Source organism: Merops nubicus, unplaced genomic scaffold (genome assembly GCF_000691845.1).
Source record: "Merops nubicus isolate BGI_N331 unplaced genomic scaffold, ASM69184v1 scaffold23118, whole genome shotgun sequence".
NCBI lineage: Eukaryota > Metazoa > Chordata > Aves > Coraciiformes > Meropidae > Merops > Merops nubicus.
In genome coordinates, this window is record NW_008626710.1 from 1 (window position 1) to 20,731 (window position 20,731).

General features: G+C 38.4%; 1 protein-coding gene across 1 annotated transcript in view; it reads left to right on the forward strand.

The window, feature by feature from the left end:
* Positions 1-4,211: 4,211 nt before the first annotated feature.
* LOC103778514 (low-density lipoprotein receptor-related protein 1B-like) overlaps positions 4,212-20,731 on the forward strand; it is a gene marked incomplete at both ends in the record, with an annotated part of 37,407 nt that continues 20,887 nt past the window's right edge. Inside the window, 6 exons of the mRNA XM_008946104.1 lie at positions 4,212-4,334; positions 5,911-6,051; positions 10,213-10,338; positions 11,806-11,922; positions 18,427-18,594; positions 20,397-20,579. Of these exons, the coding sequence (XP_008944352.1) occupies positions 4,212-4,334; positions 5,911-6,051; positions 10,213-10,338; positions 11,806-11,922; positions 18,427-18,594; positions 20,397-20,579 (858 nt within the window). The remainder of the gene's footprint in view (positions 4,335-5,910; positions 6,052-10,212; positions 10,339-11,805; positions 11,923-18,426; positions 18,595-20,396; positions 20,580-20,731) is intronic.

Genomic DNA, 20,731 nt, shown 5'->3' on the forward strand with positions numbered 1-20,731 from the left:
CTGCATGGAAAGCTGCATGGGGGAAAAAGATGTGGGGGTGCTGGTGAACAGCTGACTGAACGTGAGCCAGCAGTGTGCCCAGGTGGCCAAGAAGGCCAATGGCATCCTGGGCTGGATCAGAAATGGTGTGACCAGCGGGAGTAGGGAGGTGATCGTGCCCCTGGACTTGGCACAGGTGAGACAACACCTTGAGTCCTTTGTCCAGTTCCAGTTTTGGGCACCACAGGATAAGGACATTGAGGTGCTGGAGCAGGTCCAGAGAAGGTCAACGGGCTGGTGATAGTGCTGGAAAACAGGCCTTATGAGGAGCAGCTGAGGGAACTGGGGCTCTTTAGTCTGGAGAAGAGACAACTGAGAGGTGACCTTATTGCTTTCCACAACTACCTAAAAAGAGGCTGTAGTGAGGCTGGTGTTGGTCTCTTCTCCCCAATTACCGATGATAGGATGAGAGGAAATGGCCTCAGCTTGCCCATGGGGAGGTTTTGATTAGATATCAGGAAGAATTTAATCACAGAGAGAGTGGTGAGGCACTGGAACGGGCTGCCCAGGGAGGTGGTGGACTCACCATCCCTGGAGAGTTTCAGAAAACGAGTAGTTGTGGCACTTGAGGCTGTGGTCTGGTGGCTAGGGAAGTGTTGGGAGGAAGGTTGGACTTGATGATCCTGGAGGTCCTTTCCAACCAAAGTGGTTCTAGGATTCTGTGGTTTTTCCTGCCTGGTTCAGTACTCGGAAAGTTCCTCTTTTAAATTTCCCTTTTTTCTAAACAAAATGAATGCAGTAGCTATTAGCTTCTAAACAAGCTAACACCACAGACAGCACTCTGAAGACCTCTTAGACATTTTTAGTTGAATGAGCTTAAATGTTAAAAAAGAGAATTTGGCTCATTACCATATTCTTTGAAATTGTAGTTGGAATTGTGTAAGCTAACTGCAGCTTTTAGATTCCTCCTTTTCTGTCATGCAGCTAATTTTTTTGTTCTGTTTTGTTTCTTCTAAAAGAGCAAGATCAAGGCTGAGTCCAACGGTACAGAGAGAACCCTAGCAGTTCATTTTATGGTGTGAGTTCTGTTTCAGAGCTTATGCACGCGTCCCTTAGTGACATTTGGCTCTGATGTTTTGAGGTTACTCTTTTGCTGCTGCTGTTATTGTGACTGTCTACACGAGCAGAAACCATGGCAATCCATTTTGGCATAGTTGAACTCAGACTGGCATTTTTATTAGGAGATCTGTTACAGGATATTTGCCTGTGCCAATCCTGCTTTGCTTAGTACTGCAGGTGGTGACATTAAGCTTCTTTTTGTATCTCCCTGAGAAGAGGTGTTCTTCACTGCTTTATCTTGTGAGGCATGATCCTGGGCTTGCTTTCAGAGATTAGAATTCATCTTTCTTTCCTAGGCTTAGTCTGTGGGTCTGTATCTATCAGGAATACTTCAGAAAATGGGGAGGTGATGTAGTAATCATAGGAGTTGGATTTTCAGTCAGCAATGATTGCTAAGCAGCAGTAAATATTTCAGTGTATCTTTCCAATTGGAAGATTAAACAAATGTATATGGCTGCCTTTTTTTCTTTTTTTTTTTTTTTTTTTTCCTGAGAATGACTACTGAGATGCAAGTATGTTGTTGCTTTAACTCTGGGCTAATTTTTTTAATAAGTTAAAATGGAATCAGACTAATTTAATCATATGCTAGTGACAGGGCAGCAGCTCTTTTAAAAGCTGGCAAAAGATGGAAAATATGGTAATAGCTTTGAAAGTAGTTTTAAAACTTGGGGAATATTTTAAGGACTAATAAATAGCTGTTATGAGCAGCAGCCAAGGAAATTTAATTTCATGAATTGGTGGCTAAATGAGCTCCAGAGCTTACTCAATAAAGAGACTTAACCTGTGTTTGTACTGCAGTTCAGGAGATGTTTTAGCTTAGGAGTCTTCAGCAAGACTGAGGACTGGAGGTCTCATTGCATCTTCAGGTTGAAAACTTCCTTAAAGCTCACATTATAAATCTTTAATCTGGGATCTTGTTGCTTTAACTCTTGGTACCTGTATTTTTCTCCTCACAGTCCTGTCTGTTGTCACCTACTTCGCAGGTAACCTACTGTGCTGTAGTTTGTCCTCCCAATTATCAGGTTAAGTAGGAACTTTTCATCTTCTAGACAAATGAGTTGACTTTGATCTAGTATTTTAATTTTGATGTTATTTATTTTAAGTTTACATTGGGCTTCACAATCATTGTGGATTTTCAAAGTGTTTCCCATAATTTTCTTAAATGGTCTTTTATTCTATGGCTTTATTCTTTTTTTAGTTATCTGACAAAGTCATGTATATTCTTTAATTAAATCACTACAGATTTCCTTGTCTTGTGCTCTATCATTGTGGATTCATTTTTGAAGATGATATTTTGGGTTGTTTGTTCTCGCAGCTTCTGATATCTGCTTAAATCTTGTGTGACTGACAGTCTTTGATATGTATAATGAGTGGCCCTAAAACGATGTAGAGAATTTAAAGGAGATTTTTTTCTGAGATGGTGATGTTCCTGAAGTTTTCTAAGATTTAGATGCAAAAAGCTCTCTTACTTTTTTGATGCTTTCTTATTATTATTTGGGTTTTGGTGAACAGAGATGCAATAAAGCAGTCTAGTTTTGTACAGTGTTTTAGGTCATAGTGTAAAATATGAAATCAAGATCCAATGAAGTATTTTAAGTGTCCAGTCTTGGACCTGGTCTATCCAAAGCTGTGAGTCAGCCCTCTCACTTCACAGACTTCCAGTTTTCCTTGTTTATACAGCTGTGTTCTTGCCATCTCCCTCACACCCTGCCCAATGAAAGCACAAGTACCACAGCAGCTTCCTACAGCATTCTCTATTAATTATTTTACAGAAATTTATTTGAAAGCTCACTAGGGTTTTAATGGATTTGAAACACATTTGCTTCTAAGAAATGAGATATGGGGCATCAAAAAAAAAAAAGGATGAATAGAATACTATGAAATGCTCGAGGTCTGTATTGTAACATGTATTGAGATGCATCTTAAAATCTGAAAAGTTTCAAAATCTTAAATAGTTTCATAGAATCATAGAATCCTTTAGGTTGGAAGAGACCTTTAAGATCATCAAGTCCAGCCATCAATTTGCTGGTTATCTGATGTTCATTGCTAACTGGAAAATGTTTGACAGGACAGTTTGATATGCATGGTCACAGCTACCTTCTTGAGAACTTAATATTGCATTTTCTGGGAAAAGAGAAGTGGCAGTACTTTGAGGAGAGGAAATTGTGTGGAGTCTGTTTTAACCCCTGAAGCCAATGGACAGTTTGTACACCACCTAAGATCAAGGAGCAGAGGAAGGAGCACCTGCTTTTGACTAGGGCAAGAAGATGAGGGGACAAAAAAAAAAAAAAAGTAGGTTTGATTTGAAGTTTCAGCAGACCTGAAGTTTTAGAGCTTACCTGATCATAGGCAGTTATCACCAGCACTTGAATTTAACAGAGCTTTGAGCATGAGAAGTTGAATGTCCTCAGCAGTGCATAGCTAAGTCATGTCCAAAGTGACACCAACAGAGGTTGTGGTATTTGCTTCAGTGGGCTTTGATTTGTGAGCTGGCTTGCCTAAAGCATGGGGCAGGGAGGATGCAGCAGGGCTTGGGGGGTGAGTAAGGCACCTGACAGCTGTTGGTACCTTCATGTGAGCAGCATACAGCTCCTGGGAAGCAACAAGAACAGAAAAAGAAGGCAGAGAAATAGCAGATCTGTTCAGAAAAGAGTGGAATATCTGCCTTCTATTCTATCCCCCACAGGACTCATTCTACCTTTAATTTCTGTTTCGTCTCTCTTTTTTCTTAGCCTGAAGTTGTAGTCACATTTTTTTTTTAACATGTGCAGGTGCCAATATACTTCAAAACATCATTTTATTTATTGATTTCTTAAAAATGCTACATGCACATAACTGTGTTATGTTAAATATTAGTATTTGTTCTCCTCATTAAAATAAAGTTGTGAGTTGGTGTTGTTGGTTTATTATTATTATTTTTGCAGGTTATTGCAACCTGTAACTAAAACTATTTAAATATTGTAACTTGTAGTAACCAAACTATGCGAATGTGTCCCTAAAATGAGAGGTAAAATAACTGTAAGACGACTGTTCACGTGCTTATGTACTAGGCCAAAATCTTCCAGTTCTGGCATGTCTCTTAGTTTTAAAGTTGCTTTTTTCTGTTTTCACAGGTGACAATGCATGTCGTGTTAACAACGGAGGCTGCAGCACTCTTTGTTTAGCCATTCCAGGAGGCAGAGTTTGTGCCTGTGCAGATAATCAGCTTTTGGAGGAAAATAGTACAACCTGCAGGAGTAAGATTTTTAAAGAATATCTGAGTTGATGCCACGGTTAAGGGATCAAGTCAAATCTGAAAATAAAACAAGAAAGTGTGTTCTCTTAGAGGCCTTTTGTGGTTCTATAAGACAAAGAAATATTCCTCGAATAAAGATTTAGACTGAAGACAGTTTATTAAATAGAATGAAGATTTTGCAAAGAAGACAAAATACCAAGTACACACTACTTGAAGATAAAATGCATTGAAAAATATTTCAGAATGTCTGATATGATAAAGCACTTAAATGTTTCCCTGACCTCTTTTAAATATATCAGAAACACCAGAAATTAATCTGTATAACTATTATATTAAATCTGTATGAACTGGTTTCAGATAATTATATGGACTATGTATCTTAAATTGAAAACCAGCATAGAAAATGTTCATGCTATAACTTTTCATAAAACATGTCTAGCAGATATATTTACATATAATAGGTCCTGACACAGATGATATAAATTTCACTTTTTTTTTTTTTTGCATATCTTCATTGAAACACTGATTTAAAAAGTCACTTTAATAATAAAATGTGGGATTTTCATTTTTTTTCAAATAAAAATAACTCATCAGACAATGCAGGTATTTTTTAAATGCTTAGACCTGATATTTGTAACTTAAAATTATCTTTTTTTTTCCTTTAATCTCTTAAAAAGGTAGTGTGTAAAACTTTAGTTCTCCAGCAATAAGCCTAGTAGAGACGAGTAAAGCACAAGGATTATTTTATTACATGATGAACATCATTGAGCTTGCAATTACCTTGAATTTGACCCAAATGCATGGCTGGAAGAGCCATCACTGTTGCTAAAGAAAACTATTTTTCTTATTAGCGGAAAATACTGGAAGGTGGACTTCTCCCTGGTAAGATGGGATGTAAGCATTAGGAAGAGAGGTTAGACACTTTCAGACCTGAGTGAAGCAGGTTCCCTGCCTGTTCCCCAGCACACTTCATTGCCCAGCTCTTCCCAAGGACTTTGATGTCCCTCATAGGGTCATAGAGTGCTGTGTGGTATTTACACCTTATTAAGCATTCTGAACCTTATGCTGAGAATTCTATCTGTCTGGATTTATCAAGAACCTTGTAGCTTGCTACTTAATTCTACCTCAGCAGAATTTTACCTGTCCTTCTCTGCCGAGGCTGTACCAGTGCATAATGCAGGTGTTTGAGTTGTTGCTTGGATACAAGAAGCAGCTTTTCAGTAATCATTTTCTAGCCCTTTAATGTACAGCAGAATTTGGTCTGTCTCTGTAAGAAAGTTCGTTTTTTCCACTGCTGATGACACATTGCAAAATTTCAAATGGATATTTTTACACTATCATCTAAGCACCAATTATAAAACAGTTTGAGTGCTGCTCTGTTCTGTGCTCTTCCATTGATTAAAGAGACACTCACTGCCTGCACCATACGCTCAGAGGTGCCTGCTGCTGCAGGCTGCAGGTGGAGTTACCTCAATTTTTCAAAGTTTCATAAGAAAATGTTCTGAAGGATGCCTGTTTACGTGGAGGTGGTATTGCATTCTGATAAGATAAATGTCCTTCTTGGCTGTTTCTCCTAGTTAAGCACGGGGAGGAGCTACCCCAGCTGTGCACAGCTGAGCAGTTCCAGTGTGCCAACAGGCGCTGCATCCAGGACCGCTGGCGCTGCGACGGGGACGACGACTGCCTGGATGGCAGTGACGAGCAGTCTGACATTTGCTGTAGGTAGCCTTTCACATTGTAACCCACAATTCATCCTTTTTTAAAAGTATTTTAAAGATTATTTTTTTTTTTTTTAAATTTGAAACAAAATAATGTTGAGTCTGGAAGGAGTCAAACGTTTGTGATAAGCCTTAAGTCATTCATGTAAAAGTTTCTTTTTCTTCTTTTCCTCCACATGATCATAGTAGTTTTTTCGGCTGACACTCCTCTACTCATTTCATAGCCTAGTACAAGAGCAGTCACCTTTTGGTTTGGAAATTCTTTTCTCATTCTTTAAAGGTAGGTATTTTTTGTGTTGTTTCCCACTATTGAACTTTTTTATATGGATCACAGGATAATTCAGGTTGGAAGGGACCTCAGAATATCTCTAGTCCAACCTTCACAAGGCAGAGCCAGTCTCGCCTCAACCTCTAGGAAGGTGACGGAGCAACTGTTCTGGAAACCGTATCTAAAGACATGAAGGGCAAGAAAGCAATCTGGAGTAGTCAGCATGGTGTTTTGAAGGGGAGGTCTTGCTCAGCCAACCTCCTAACCTTCTACATGGATGTCACTAGCTTGATGGATGAGAATAACTGAAGTATGTGGGCAGTGAGGTGGTTTGGAAGTTGTCTCGATCGCCAGGCTTTGGGGCATGTGATCAGTGTCACAGTGTCCAGCTGGACCTAAGTCACTGGTGTTGTGCCCCAGTAACCTCTTCACTAATGATTTGAGTGCACACTACAGAAGTTTACAGGTGATACAAAGCTGGGAAGAGTGGCTCATGTACCAGAGGAGTGTGCTGCCATTCACAGGAACCTTGACAGGCTGGAGAGTTGGACAGAGAGGGATAAGGAGAAATGCATCTGGTGAGGAGTAACTCCAGGCATCAGGATATGCTGGGGCCCATCCAGCTAGAGAGCAGATTTGCAGAAAAGGACCTTGGGGTTCTGGTGGTTAACAAGCTGACCATTAGACATCAGCGCACTTCCTGGCAAAGAAGGCCAGGAGCATACTGGGCTGCTTCAGGAAAAGCATCACCATCAGGTTCAGGAAGGTAATCTTTCCCCTCTGCTCAGCTCTGAACAGGTCATATCTGGAGGACTTTGTCTAGTTCTGCACCCCCTGATATAAGAAAGAGAGGGATTTACTGGAGCAAGTCCAGGAAAGGACCACTGAGATGAGTAAGGGTCTGGCACATCTGTCCCAGAAGCTGGGAGAGCTGGAATTGCTGGGGGTAAGGGAAGGCTCCACAGGGATCTTACCAATGTGTATAAATAGCTGATGGGAGGGAATGAAAAATGGGCAGCCAGGCTCTTCTTAGTACCCCCTAGCAGGGTGAGAAGTAATGGGGACAAACTGAAAAGCTTGAAATATGTTCTGAACACAAAGGAACACTTGTACATAGTGTAACACTGGAATAGATTGCTCAGAGAGGTTGTGAAGTTTCTATCTATGGAGATACTTGAAACACATATGGATTTGGTCCTGGGAAACATGCCCTAGTTGGTCCTGCTTGAGCAGAGGATTGGACTAGATGATCTCAGCAGGTCCCTTCCAGCCATAAACATTTCTGTGATTATGGAATGTGATCCTTTAAAACCCCCAAACCAGCAGCACAAAAACTCTGCCCAAAAACTCAAACCAAACCAAAGCCAAACTACCACCACAACACAACCCCTCTCTTCTAATTTTAAATTAGATGTACCTTGTCTTTAAAGATACAGTTTTACTACAGCTTTTTTCCTTTTTTTTTTCTTTTTTTCTCGTTGTTGGAGGAGTCCCACTGTTGGAATGAAAATAATAGAAAACATACCAGTTCTGTATCTGTGTCATTCCTGGAAAACACTTAGGTAGCCTTCTATAAAATTATTTGCAGCAGTGAAAACTCCTTTTCTTACTTGGTTTGTTTCAATCCTTCCTATTTCTATCATTAGATCATTTCTCTAAACTAAATCTTCCTTGCTGAAATGAAAATGCTTCTTTTTTTTCCCCTATCAGCTGTAGATATGAAGAACTGATACACTCTTCTGCTGTGCAGCTTTGTTCTATGTTTCTGAAAACTCTTATCATAGTCTCTCATTCTTATCTCATTGAGACAAAACAACTCTGATATGGTTTGGTTTTGTTTTGTTTTGTTTTGTTTTCCCAGTAGACTATGGGGCTTGTGTTTTTTTTAGATTCCATTGCTCTTTTCTGAACTTTAACGAGTGACCCTAGGAGTTGGATGTCCGAAAGTGGGTGGGGGTACTTCTGAGGCTTTTGTGAGGCTGGCTAGGCTGAAGGAATGGGTTTGTGAGGGCTCATGGTCCTGTTCATACATCCCTGAGTAAATCTTGCCTGCTTCACACTGGCCTGATGTTGCTGCTACATTCTGAGCTTGTGATCCTCTGTAATGCCTTGGTCTTTTTCTGTATGGCTGTTACATAGCCAGTTTGGTTTTTTTTCCCTGCATTTATGTATTTTGATAGCTCCACATAGCAGTCATTACTGATTTCACTCCTAAATCTATTCAAAAAAAATCTATTTGTCCAGTTCTGAATTGTAGTGCTTACTAACATTTATGTTAATACCAGGGATTCTTACACTTAAATAAGGAGCTTAATTAATAAAAGCTGTGAGAAGGAAAGTCTTTTGGCAGAGCTGGCTTTATTCTCATTTAAATTAGTGCACTGTAGACAAATTCATTGATGAAAGCTTCTAATTCTCAGGGGATTTATACAAATGCAAATGAAATCAAAATTTGGTCCCAAATCTGTATGTTGTGTATTTAGGTGTCCATGATGATAACATTAATCTCTTTTCAGCAGTTGCTGTAGTAATTCCAATAGGTCTTTTTTAGTTAGTCTGAAGTCATTTCATTTATGGATAGAATACACACATGTGTTATTAAATATATGAACAAAAGCTTTACTATTTTAAACAGTATCTATGTCTAGTATCCAAGTCAGATTTTTTAAAACGTCTTCAATTTTTAGTTTTATTAGATGGATGATAACAACTTTGTTCTCCAGTCACATTGCAAACTAGGTTCCTCCATGAGTACCAAGAGAGTTGGAATACCTTTCTGCTCAGATTATTAATTAATCTTTAGTTCCAGTGTTCTGCACACTCCACACAAAACATTCATGAGGAGTTCATGTGCTACTGATATCACACTTGCTCTGTGTTATTTTCAATAGGAGGAATAGGTGGAAAGGTCAAAGATAAAAGCTACTGAAATGTCAAGGATAAGCCTGCAAGACATCCTTTCATTTTAAATACTGCTCGTTTCCAGATGTATGTTAAACTTTAAAACAGAGCCTGTGGATGGCTGAGTAGGTAGAAAATAGCTTGAGATTATACAGTTTCAAATGTTGGGCTGAAAGTAATTTACTGTCCTCATATAGATAAAGATTAGCAAGAACTGCTAATAACAGCTGTCACTGTTAGAATAAAAAAAGCAGAATGTATCATTTACTTCAGGCCAATATGCAATATACATTATATGTTATACAGCAGGCCAATAGTATTTCCCTAACTTCTGTGCATTCAGTCTTCCTCCTTTCCATGATACTGCCAAAACCATGTTTGTGAGATACTTTGTTCACTCTTGATTTATTTATTTTTCATGTCAGTTTTGCACCGTGTTGCATATTTTACTTTTTGACATCTACAATTTCATGGTAAATAAACAAAAGATTTGTATGTGGCCGTTGACAGTAATGTGCATCATTTTAGAGGTGTTTTATAACCTGCCCAAATCCCTGCTCACTGCAGTGTAGCACTTTGGATATGCACTTAGCAGCTTGGAGATGTTCCCTTTGGTGTTTTGTTTGTATGTGCTTCACTTTGCAAACCTCAGCACATGGATAAAATGTGCTTGAGGACACTTGTTTAAGGAAATAGCAACATTGTAAAATGCTGATACCTTTTATCACTTAGAAGTTAATGGAAGAGGATCTCCATATTGACACTGGTATGATAGGAGAGTCTTTACTATGTATTGTTCAATTTATGGTTGAAGTAATGCAATACTTTATAATTGACTGGTTTGCTGAACAATTTTTATACCATGGGGACTATATATACAGGATAACTGCATCACCAGGGAATACCATTTTAATGTATTATTTTCAGTTATTTTTCTCTGATTATTTTCTTAGGGAAAAAAAAGAACAACTTTTCTTTCTTTCTCCCCCCAGTAAACCATAGTTGTCCTGATGATCAGTTTAAGTGCCAAAACAATCGCTGCATTCCCAAGAGATGGCTGTGTGATGGAGCCAATGACTGTGGCAATAATGAAGATGAAGCAAATAAAACCTGTGCAGGTAAAAATTTTACTTGGTTGTTACAAGTTCTCTAATTCTAGTTCCATAAGCAGTTCAAGACTCCTCTGAATGGGACTGAACCAGTCTGCTACTAGTAATCTGGTTATTGACATTTTAAATTAATTCAGAGTTTGATATCACTAAGGCTGGACTAGAAATGATATTTTACTTGATCCTTATGATTGGCTGTGATTTCTGAAGTAATTTAGCACTTTATCTATATGGGTTGACTGCCAAAGGACTGCTTAAGTACCAACCTGTCCCTGCTAAATGTTTTTGGCAGTTAGAATTTTGTTTGTAACTTGCTGTGAGGAGAGCCATGTCACTAGTAAATTCTATTCTATGCTGACAAAAGCATAATTAGTTATTTGATTTCCTCTTGGTACCTTGAAATTGTTTTCATTTGGAAGTTAACTATACAGTGGATTTCTAAGGAAGTACCAAGGTGAAGATTAACTGATTCCACTGCAGTAAATCATGGAGTTTCAAATCTATCCATTGCTTGTGTAGAAGTGATGTTTAGTGCTTGTGGCAGAGTACACTAAACAATCATTGAATATCTGATATACAAAATATCAGGCATCAATACGCTGATGACTATTTGGAAGTGAAATGCAGTGATAGAGAGCATACATTGTCTATTAAAATATTCCCTGAAGTAATTTACCTCCATTAAAATTTTCCTGTGTATAATAACTGGTTCTGGTTGTTACTTGTGTGATGTGAATAAAAGCACTCTAGCACAAATGCAGAACTACAGCACCCCTACCACCTCTACCATATTGCTGCAGACTGTAACACAGCTCAATATCCTTTGATATTCAACCCCTTTGCTTGCAGGATAAAAGTCTGATTTGAAGACACCATCATGTATAACAAAATTATAAGTAATTTCAGTTTTGTATGTTAGATTTTTATTTGCATCTTACTGTTCATCAGCTTTCAAAGTAATTTATGTAGTTGAATACCATGGTTTCTTTCAGTGCTCTGTATTTCTTCAGGAGAAGGATGTGCATTGTCCATCCTTTAGCAGACAATTACAGTTGCATGTTTGCAGAGCCAAAGATTTCAAGCACAGTGAGGCCAGGCACATCACATATGTGCTATATTAATATTTTTCTGTGCAAATATGAATTTCAATTTGTTAATATTCCAATTTTAAGTTAGACATTTTTATGCCCTGATTTTTGTTTACTTCGACTCTAGCATTAATGTTCTTTTATCAAACACTCTTCTGCCACGTATAATTACATAATGTATAATTACCTTTAAAACTTCATGTTCTCATGTGCTGAAGGTGACCTCAGAAATCAAAGGAGATGGATGGTGCTTAGTCAGATCAGGTGAAATGTGCAGAGTTCAGGAGATGCCCCCCAGGCTTTCAGCTTCTACATGCAGACCTGCACAAAGAGACCTAACAGATCCAGTCCATTTCCCTTGCATTTTTGGAGTGTTTTCTCTTGACAGCAAGAACGTGTCAGGTTGACCAGTTTTCTTGTGGGAATGGCCGCTGCATTCCAACGTCCTGGCTGTGTGACAGGGAGGATGACTGTGGGGATGAGACCGATGAAATGACATCCTGTGGTAAGTCAGAACTATTTGGGGGAGAAAACTAAAATTATTCCATAAAAAGTCAAACATGTATGTAACGATCTCTTCTCACATGCACTGATGAACAGAAAAATATGAGGGGCCATTTTGGTTTTATATGAACTGATTATATTCTTTCTGAAATACTGAACATAATTTGTTTAATTAATAAATAAACCCAAAGCAAAGGCTGCATTTTTCTATTAATGGGTTTTTAGCTGCAATACCAAATATGCAGGTGAATCAACTTAACACTTTTCTAATTTACACCCCGTTATCAAATACTGTTGCTTTCAAAAACTGGTCTTTATCTGGGCTGTATACCTCTTCACATGGGCACTCTCAGCATATTCTAGATGTCATTAAAATCAGACTGTTTCAAATCTAAACATAAGTTATTTTGATATTATATCTTGCAGAAAAAAAAATTAGTCTTTCTTGGTTCTATTATGAGAGAGTGTCAGCCCCTCTGCTGGTTGCTGCCTTACTGAGTCACTGCAAAGAGAGTTGCACTCTCTCTAATCAGCTGCTTCCAAACAAGGTTTTTAGAAGTCAGCATGACTTCGTCTGTCTGGCAGGTCACAGGTAACTGCTGTGAGTCTGAGAGCAAAAGGGTCAATGAGCTGTCTCCAAAATATTTTGTCAGGGTCTGCCCTCTTTACAAGGTAATATTTGTGAAATTATTTGACTTACTAATATTAATTACTGTGTCATAATATAATAGGACGTTTCTGAAATTATTTCTCAAGAGTTTTCAAGAAATGCTGACTATTTTACTAGCATCAACCACGTAAACTTGAAGTGGTGGGTTGTGCACAAAGAAATAACATCTAAAGTGTACTTGTTAGGATACTTAGTAGTTAGACCTGTATTTTTCTCAGATGTAGCTGATATTCCAACTTGATTCACTGTTACAAAAATATACTGTTTATTAATCAACATCAAATTATGAAATCAAGGTAGTTGATAAAACATAATCTTGTTTTTGCTTATCATAGAATGGTTTGGGTTAGAAGGGAACTTAAAGATCATCTAGGCCCAAAACCCCTGCCATGGGCAGGGACACCTCCCCCTAGACCAGGTTGCTCAAAGCACCATCCACCTAGCTCTTGAACACATCCAGTGGTGGAGCATCCACAACTTCTCTTGGCAACCTGTGCCAGTGTCTCCCCACCCTCATAGTGAAGAACTTCTTCCTCGCATCTAATCTAAATCTCCCTTCTTTCAGTTTGAACCCATTACCCCTCATCCTGTATCTACAAGCCCCTTGTAAAAAGTTCCTCCCCAGCTTCTCTTGTAGGCTCCCTTCCGATACTTCCAAGACCACAAGAAGGTCTCCCCAGAGCCTTCTCTTCTCCAGGATGAACAACCCCAGCTCTCTCAGCCTGTCCTCACAGGGGAGGTGTTCAAACCCTCTGATCATGTTCATGGCCCTCCTCTGGACCTGACTCAACAGGTCTGTGTTGTCCATGTGCTGGGGGCTCCAGAGTTGGGTGCAGCACTCCAGGTGTGGTCTCTTGAGAGCAGAGCAGAGAGGGAGAATCACCTCCCTCAACCTGCTGGCCAGTGCTTCTTTTGATACAGTCCATGTTGCAGTTGGCTTCTGGGCTGGACTTGCACGTGACTGGCTCATGTCGAGCTTTTCATCAACGAGGACCCTCAAGTCTTTCTCCTCAGGACTGCTCTCAAACCACTCTCAAGCCCTGGATGTGTCTGTGCCTGGGATTGCCCTGACCCAGGTGTAGGCCCTTGCACTTTGAACTTCATGAGGTTGACACTGGCCTGTCTGCCATGGTGCCTCTGGATGGCCCCTTCCCTTCAGTGTGCCAACTGCAACACACAGCTCGGTGTCATCCACAGACTTGCTGAGGGTGCTTAGGACTTGCCCAGGTCCCCTTGAATTTGTTTGATCTTGAATTATTCATGACTGACCACCAACTATTACTTATTAATTGAGTTTACATTTTTACTTTTTAAGTCTTTATGTAATCTCAGCATCTCCTCCTATAACTGCATTCAAGCTTTTTCAAGATTTTGCATGTAAATAGTTGTTATGCTTCCTGGAATATTCACCTGTTTTCTCTTATTTATTACATTCTTCCTTTTTAATTCTTTTAATGATGATGTAAACCAGGAAAAAAAACCAGAAAGTTAATTTTATATCAACAGTAATTGGTATCTGTTACTTCAGAATAATTGTATATGTGATAAAATTGCCATAAAAATAAAATTCTTGAGAAAAACTGAGAATATTAAGGTAACCTTCAATGACCATGCTTCAAATCAAGTCAGTTCTGTTGTGTACAGAAGTAGAATAGGTGACAGCCGTGGGCTCATTGTGTTTTGCAGTCTCTAAAATGAGATTCTGTGCAGTGGTGCAGCATTGGTACTATAATATTTTATCTGACTAACTATGCCCTGTGTTCTCAGACACCTTATCAATACACAGATGTTAGTGTCATCTTTGTAATTTCTTCCCATGTATTTTGGTTGGTATCCTGGCAGCTGATCTGGAATAGATCATTTACTCAGTATTTATTTCATCTGCTGTTTTTCAGTTTGGAAAAGCTTTGCATATGTTTCATGTTTTAGAAACCTGTTTCTTTATCCTCAAGCACTTTGATCATGCAAATGTGTCAAATATTTCTTTTTTTGTACTGCCTTATAATTTGATGGCTAATGGGCATGCTAATGGCATTTATTAAGGTATTCTGTTTAGTGGTATATATTTTCATTTCTGAAAAAGCTTAAAATTAGTCTTGTATTCACAAGCTTTCTTATATTAAAACTAAACTTGTGGTTTGTTTTTTTGTTACCATTACAAATCGTTGATTTTTAACTGCACCAATCTTCAGCTGTGAATAATATTTGGCTACTTATTGATTCAAGAATTTAAGCATGCTGATAACTGGCATATATCTGAGGTGTGCAGGGGTGGAAAGATGATGCCAGTCTCATAATGGACACACTTTTTCTTGAGATCCATCCAGACTAACTAAGTGTGGCATTGCTGAAGAACACTCAGCACAGGGGGAGCTGTGAATCAGCTACAGGGTGTGCACGTCTCTGCTGTGAAACAGGGAGGGAAAGGGGAGACCACAGGGGCAGTGAGGGATGTGAGAGGGAGCTGTGGTGTGGTGGTGGAGGCTGGGACTATGAGAAGCCAACGCTGGAAATACTGCAAAATATCACTGTAAAGACTGTGGTGTGCTGAGAATCATGAGATGTGGGTTGTGGTGGTGAGGACAGTCACAATTCATTTAATTAGCTCCTTTCTCTTTATACAGGTCTCGAGTAGACAGGTGAACATAAAGAAAATAAAATCATGAATACATTCATTTATGGAAACGGGGAAAATTACCTTTAATATATGAGTGAAATTTGTGGAAAAATTACTGAACCACTAAAAAGCAAAATTCAGTATTGCTTTCAGCTTTGCTTGAAGCACATAAGGCAAATATTATAGCTGAGGGCCGTCTTAATTGCACATCTCCATTATTTGTCTCAGAACAAATTTTTGTCACAGTAACATGTTCCCCCAAGAAACCCAGCGTTTTTTATTTCACAAAGACCATGAAACTTTCTAGGAGTAACTGACAAGTGTTGTCATCAGTGTTAACATTTCTTCCCACTATTTTCTGTGTGGAAGCAGAATAATCACTTCAGACTAATGATATTTGTGGTGATCTCTAAATTTTACTACCTGACACAACAGGTTTGATTTGGTGCTTCATGTGTTACTTTTTTTAAAGCCAAAACTTTCCCTGAGCTTCTGTAAGGAAAAAAAAAGAAAGAAAATTAAAGCTTTTGAATTAACTTTAAAACATTTTGTGCACCAGACACTGCAAGAGACACCAAACCCAAAATCAGAAATCCACTTATCTCAAGACTATTTGAATTCCTGTCCCAAGTAAATTTTGTTTATTTGGTTTATTTTAAAAGTTTATAAAAACTCATCAGTAATAATTACATGGCAGGACTCTCAAAATCTTTGTGAGTTTTAGCTTTGTCATCTCGGCTGTAACATCAGAATGACCCAGGGTAGCTAGAGCAACCTGAAGAGGAATACACTTGGGGGGCTGCTCTAGTGTTAGGCAGTTCTGGTGTGGCTGACAGGGCTATGAACTGTTTTGGATGTTTCTTTCTGGTGCATTTAGGATGTACTGTGTAGGAACTTTCCACCTGAAATCCTTCAGGGAAGAACAGGCTTGCCTTTAAGTAGCAGTTCAGGCAGATTTTTTATGTTGTAATCTTTGGTGTGCATTGGGTATCAGTTAATGAGAGATGCCTTATTCTCTTGTTGGTCTCTATAAAGAATTTAAGCTTCTCCTTATTCCTGTGAATTGACAGGTTTTGTAAAGTAGATCTTGTATTTTCCAAAGTAAACAGGCACAAGCACTGTTTAACATGTTAATGGTATGGATGCACATACCTACTCTGTCATTGGTTTAAGAGGAAAAAGAAGTCTGAAAAAATTCAAATTGTTCTATGGAGAACTCTGCTAGAAAATGAATAAAATAAAATAAAAATAAAATTGTTCTGTAATATAGATGAGTCTCTAGGTCTGTTTTCTACTGCCTTAAATACTTGGAGGAAATGATTGCAAATACTGACATTTTCATTTTGGATTTTATTACGTCAATGTGCAGTAACTTTATTTTTTTGGCTGTTGTTTTGCTTGGTAGTTAACCTTCTCTTTTTACAGTCTTCTCTTTCCTGTCTTTTACTGGTAGTGCTCTTGCAATTGGAGAACTTTTTAATGTAAATAAAGGCGTTGAAAGTATAGTTTGTATCAGTTGTCATGCTACAACTGTAAATATTAGCATGCTTGGTGACAAAGTCAGCCCATGTCTGATAGGGATTTAGGACTGTGTTATATGGCACAGAATAATTTATTTCAGTGGTCCATGTTGAGGAAGGATGGGGTTTGGACTAGTGTTTACAGTCCAGCGCCTTTTTATCCTCTCTCTTTTTTGTGTCTCACCTTTTTCTCCTCTCCAGATGAAGTATCTGGCAGGTGCAGATGTTTGGTACATTACACTTGTGTAATTTATGCTTAGAGGAAGATGGAAGAATATTACTAAAGAGGATATATATTAAATAGTGTTTATTTCTTTTTGCACACTTTCACAGAATTCCCAACGTGTGAGCCACTAACTCAATTTATATGCAGAAATGGAAAATGCATTAGCAGCAAATGGCTCTGTGATTCAGGCAAGTATCAAATGTTCTGTATCTGAAATGAATATGGTAGATAATACATAAATATTACTTTGATACTCTTTTCTTCTGAGGCTGATATTGCCAGTTTGGCTGGTAAGTGGTCAGAGAATAAATGTAGTATTTTGAAATTACTATCCTGACCTAGAAAGCAGCAATATTGAAGCTTCATATAAGGTGGATAAGATGCAGTAGATATGGTAATAGTTAAAAATAGTGTATTTTGTAGAGTGAAGTGTGATGTAAACTTTCATTATTAAAAAAAAAAAAAAGAAGCTAAGCTATCACTTATTAAAGTATCTTGAGAAAAGAAAGTAGTTCCAGGGACCACAATATCTGGCTTTCTTTTGGGTTTGTGGGCAAGTTCAATTTAATAGCCAGCATCCCTCAAGAGGGAAGGCTTTACAGTGTAGTTGTTTGCTTTGTCTGGAAGTGCATATATTTGGATGATAGCTGTTAAATGGGTCTTCTCTCAGAGCTTATGGTGTAGCAGTGATGTCTTACCCTAATAAGATTGGGTTGGTTCTTCATCCACCATAGCATTTGCTATTACTGCAATTTCATGAGGCTGACAGGAATTCATAGCTGTAAATGGAGAGGTTCCCCAAATATCTCAGTGTGCTTACTGAAATTTTGTGTGAGGAGGCCCTTCAGTGTTTTCATAACATGTATCTTTTCCCTCCTCTGATCACGATCAAATAATGGGAGCTGCTCTAAGACTGTTGTGTTGACTGCAACATGGGAATAATAAGAAACTACATTCCACCCCTGCTGATGTGCTGCTATCTCTCTCTACCTGGAACTGTTGCAAGTATAGAGCAACAACCTTTCTAATTCCATTGAAAAGAAATTCTGATGCCAGGTTTTATATTTTGCTTTCTGTGAAGCCCATTGTCTGTGTGCTTAACTGTCTGGGTTAACTTAACAAATCACTGAGGATAAAGTAAAACCACTGTGTTGGGAAGCCTGTGTACACACAACTAAGGACATTAAGAAAACCTGCAGCCTTCTCATGCTTGCTGGTGTCTGTGATTGAGTAACTGTGATAAGTGTGAGGGGTTAGACTATCCCAAATGAGAGTCAAATGCTGTTGGTAAATTACATCTAAGGAATTGCTTGCATTAGAAATAATTTTACCATATCCCTGTGGGCACTAAACATACTATTTTATTTACAGCACACTATTTTTCTGCTGCCTTTTTGGAACTACCTTTTTCTCCTCACATCTTCTATTTGTCCTTTTGTCTTTTAAAATAATTTTAAAATCTATATTTGCAGATGATGACTGTGGGGATGGAAGTGATGAACTTGGCTGCATTCACTCGTGTTCTGCTGAGCAGTTCAGGTGCTACAATGGCAGATGTATCCCGAGCCACTGGGCGTGTGATGGTGACAATGACTGTGGAGATTTCAGTGATGAAACCAGAACAAATTGCAGCAAGGAAGGTTAGCTTGTTTTTTTTTTTACTTCCTACATTTTAATACTTATAAACACAGAGAATATTTTATTATAAATACTGAGGACCCATCCTTAGTCAATAGAAAAGAGAAATTGCTTTTAACGTTGGTAAAAGATGGACTGGAAATTATGTCAAATGTAATGTAAGACTGAAGTGTATCATGGAAGACTGCATTCGAAAACAGATCAGGTATTATAATGAGATATGTTTTCTAGTTTTGCCTTACTGAATTATGCTAAATGTGATGTTTGTCCTACTTCAGAGCTGCATGCTGCCTAGATAAAGAGACAGTAAGCAGTATTCCTTAAATTACTGTTTATATTTTCTGGGGGTTTTATGCAGTAACAGTCTTCTTTGTGTGATCCAGGTTTTTTTGTTTGGTGCTTTTGGGTTGGTTTTTTTTTTCCTTTTCAGTAGTGTTACTGAAGTATAAAAATGTTTCAACAAACTACAGTCCCATTTAAGTGCCATACTTTGTATTTATTTGAGTGAGGAGAGAAGGGAAGGATGCTTGTAGAAAAGGATAAAAAAATAATCAGATAAGAATGAGGGAATATTTTTCTCTTGTGTTTTTTCTCATAGCGATTTTTTCACAACAAAGTAATTGTACATGATTTTATTGGTCCTTTTTCATTCTCAATCCAGTTGCAGACCTCATGCAAAGAGATGAATGAGCAGAATGCTCTGCATTAGTAGTGTCAAGTCCTTAATTCTTGTATGTTTACAAAAAATATTATTTATCTGTATCAAAATAATAGGTCTGGAAGTAAACTGCTCACTTTCCCTCCTGTTTATGCCCATGTCAGAGCTTAAAGTCTCGCTCTACCTTTCTATGCACTGTCCTGTTATGGTGGGATTTGCACCATTGTCTCATACATCTTCTGTATCCTGCTATGTGAGGCACACTTGCCAGCAACTTCTCTTTCCTTTATTTATGGTAGAGTGCAAGAATGCTTATTAGTTAGAAAAAAAAAAAGAGAAAAAAAAAACAACAAACAAGGCAGCTTCTAATAAAATAAACCATTCGTTTATAGGCAGTGCTTTAAGAATTTATCAAATAATGGGTTTTTTTGGTGCAAACAGGAAAGTGTAAGTTGATTATTACTCTAAAGTACATGTTATTCTCATTAGTATGATATGAAATACATGGAATACTCACTGTGGTAATAGTTTAGGAGAAGGAGGACAAGAGTAAAGTTCAAAAGACCATCATATAGATCATTTAGAGAACTGAGTATGTGATGAATAATTAAGATCACGTATTTATTGTGCTTTGAAACCAATTCCATAGCTGCACTGAACTGAAGTTCATTTCTGTGAGATTTGGAAAGGCTACAACTAGTCCAGAATAGCACAAGCCAGGCAGGTGTCAGGACCTTGTGTCCATGTGGCCTTTCATGTTTTGTGAAGTAGGAGTTGGACCTTGTTGGAAAAGCAGAGGAGAACTGAGGAGAAGGAGGGGATGTAGCTTGAATGTGACAGACAGGGCTTATGAAGCACCAGGAAAACTTCACCAGCCTTGGTCCTCCTTACATCTCCAGATTCATGTCTGTCTGATAGATGATAGAAAATAAGGATCTTTACCTGGAGCCTGTGGTAGAGGGAGGAGTGAAGGGAGTGAACAGGATAAGAGCCTGTCTGTAGCTTGTGTTGGAATGATGAATTGGGAAGGAATAATGAAGCTTTACTCGACGACTCTGATTTAGGGGTATTCTAAGTCATTGTAGCATTGGCATGGAAAAAACCTCACATAAGCAAATTCTTCAATATAATTCTTATTTTTCTAAGAAACCCCTTCTCCTGGAAGATGCAATGGGAGGGAGTTTCAGTGCAGTCCTGATGGGAACTGTGTTCCCGAGCTGTGGCGCTGTGATGGGGAAAAGGACTGTGAAGATGGCAGTGATGAAAAAGGCTGTAATGGAACCATACGACTCTGTGATGAAAAAACAAAGTTCTCCTGCAAGAGTACAGGTATATACTTGCAGTTATGTTTTGCTCTCACTTCCTCATTGTGTGTGCATCTGTCTATTTGTGTGATTTGATCACATACCTACTATTTGAACACTGCTTTTAAGGTTTAATACTACTGAGGTGATGTTACTCTACTCATACCAAGTAAATTA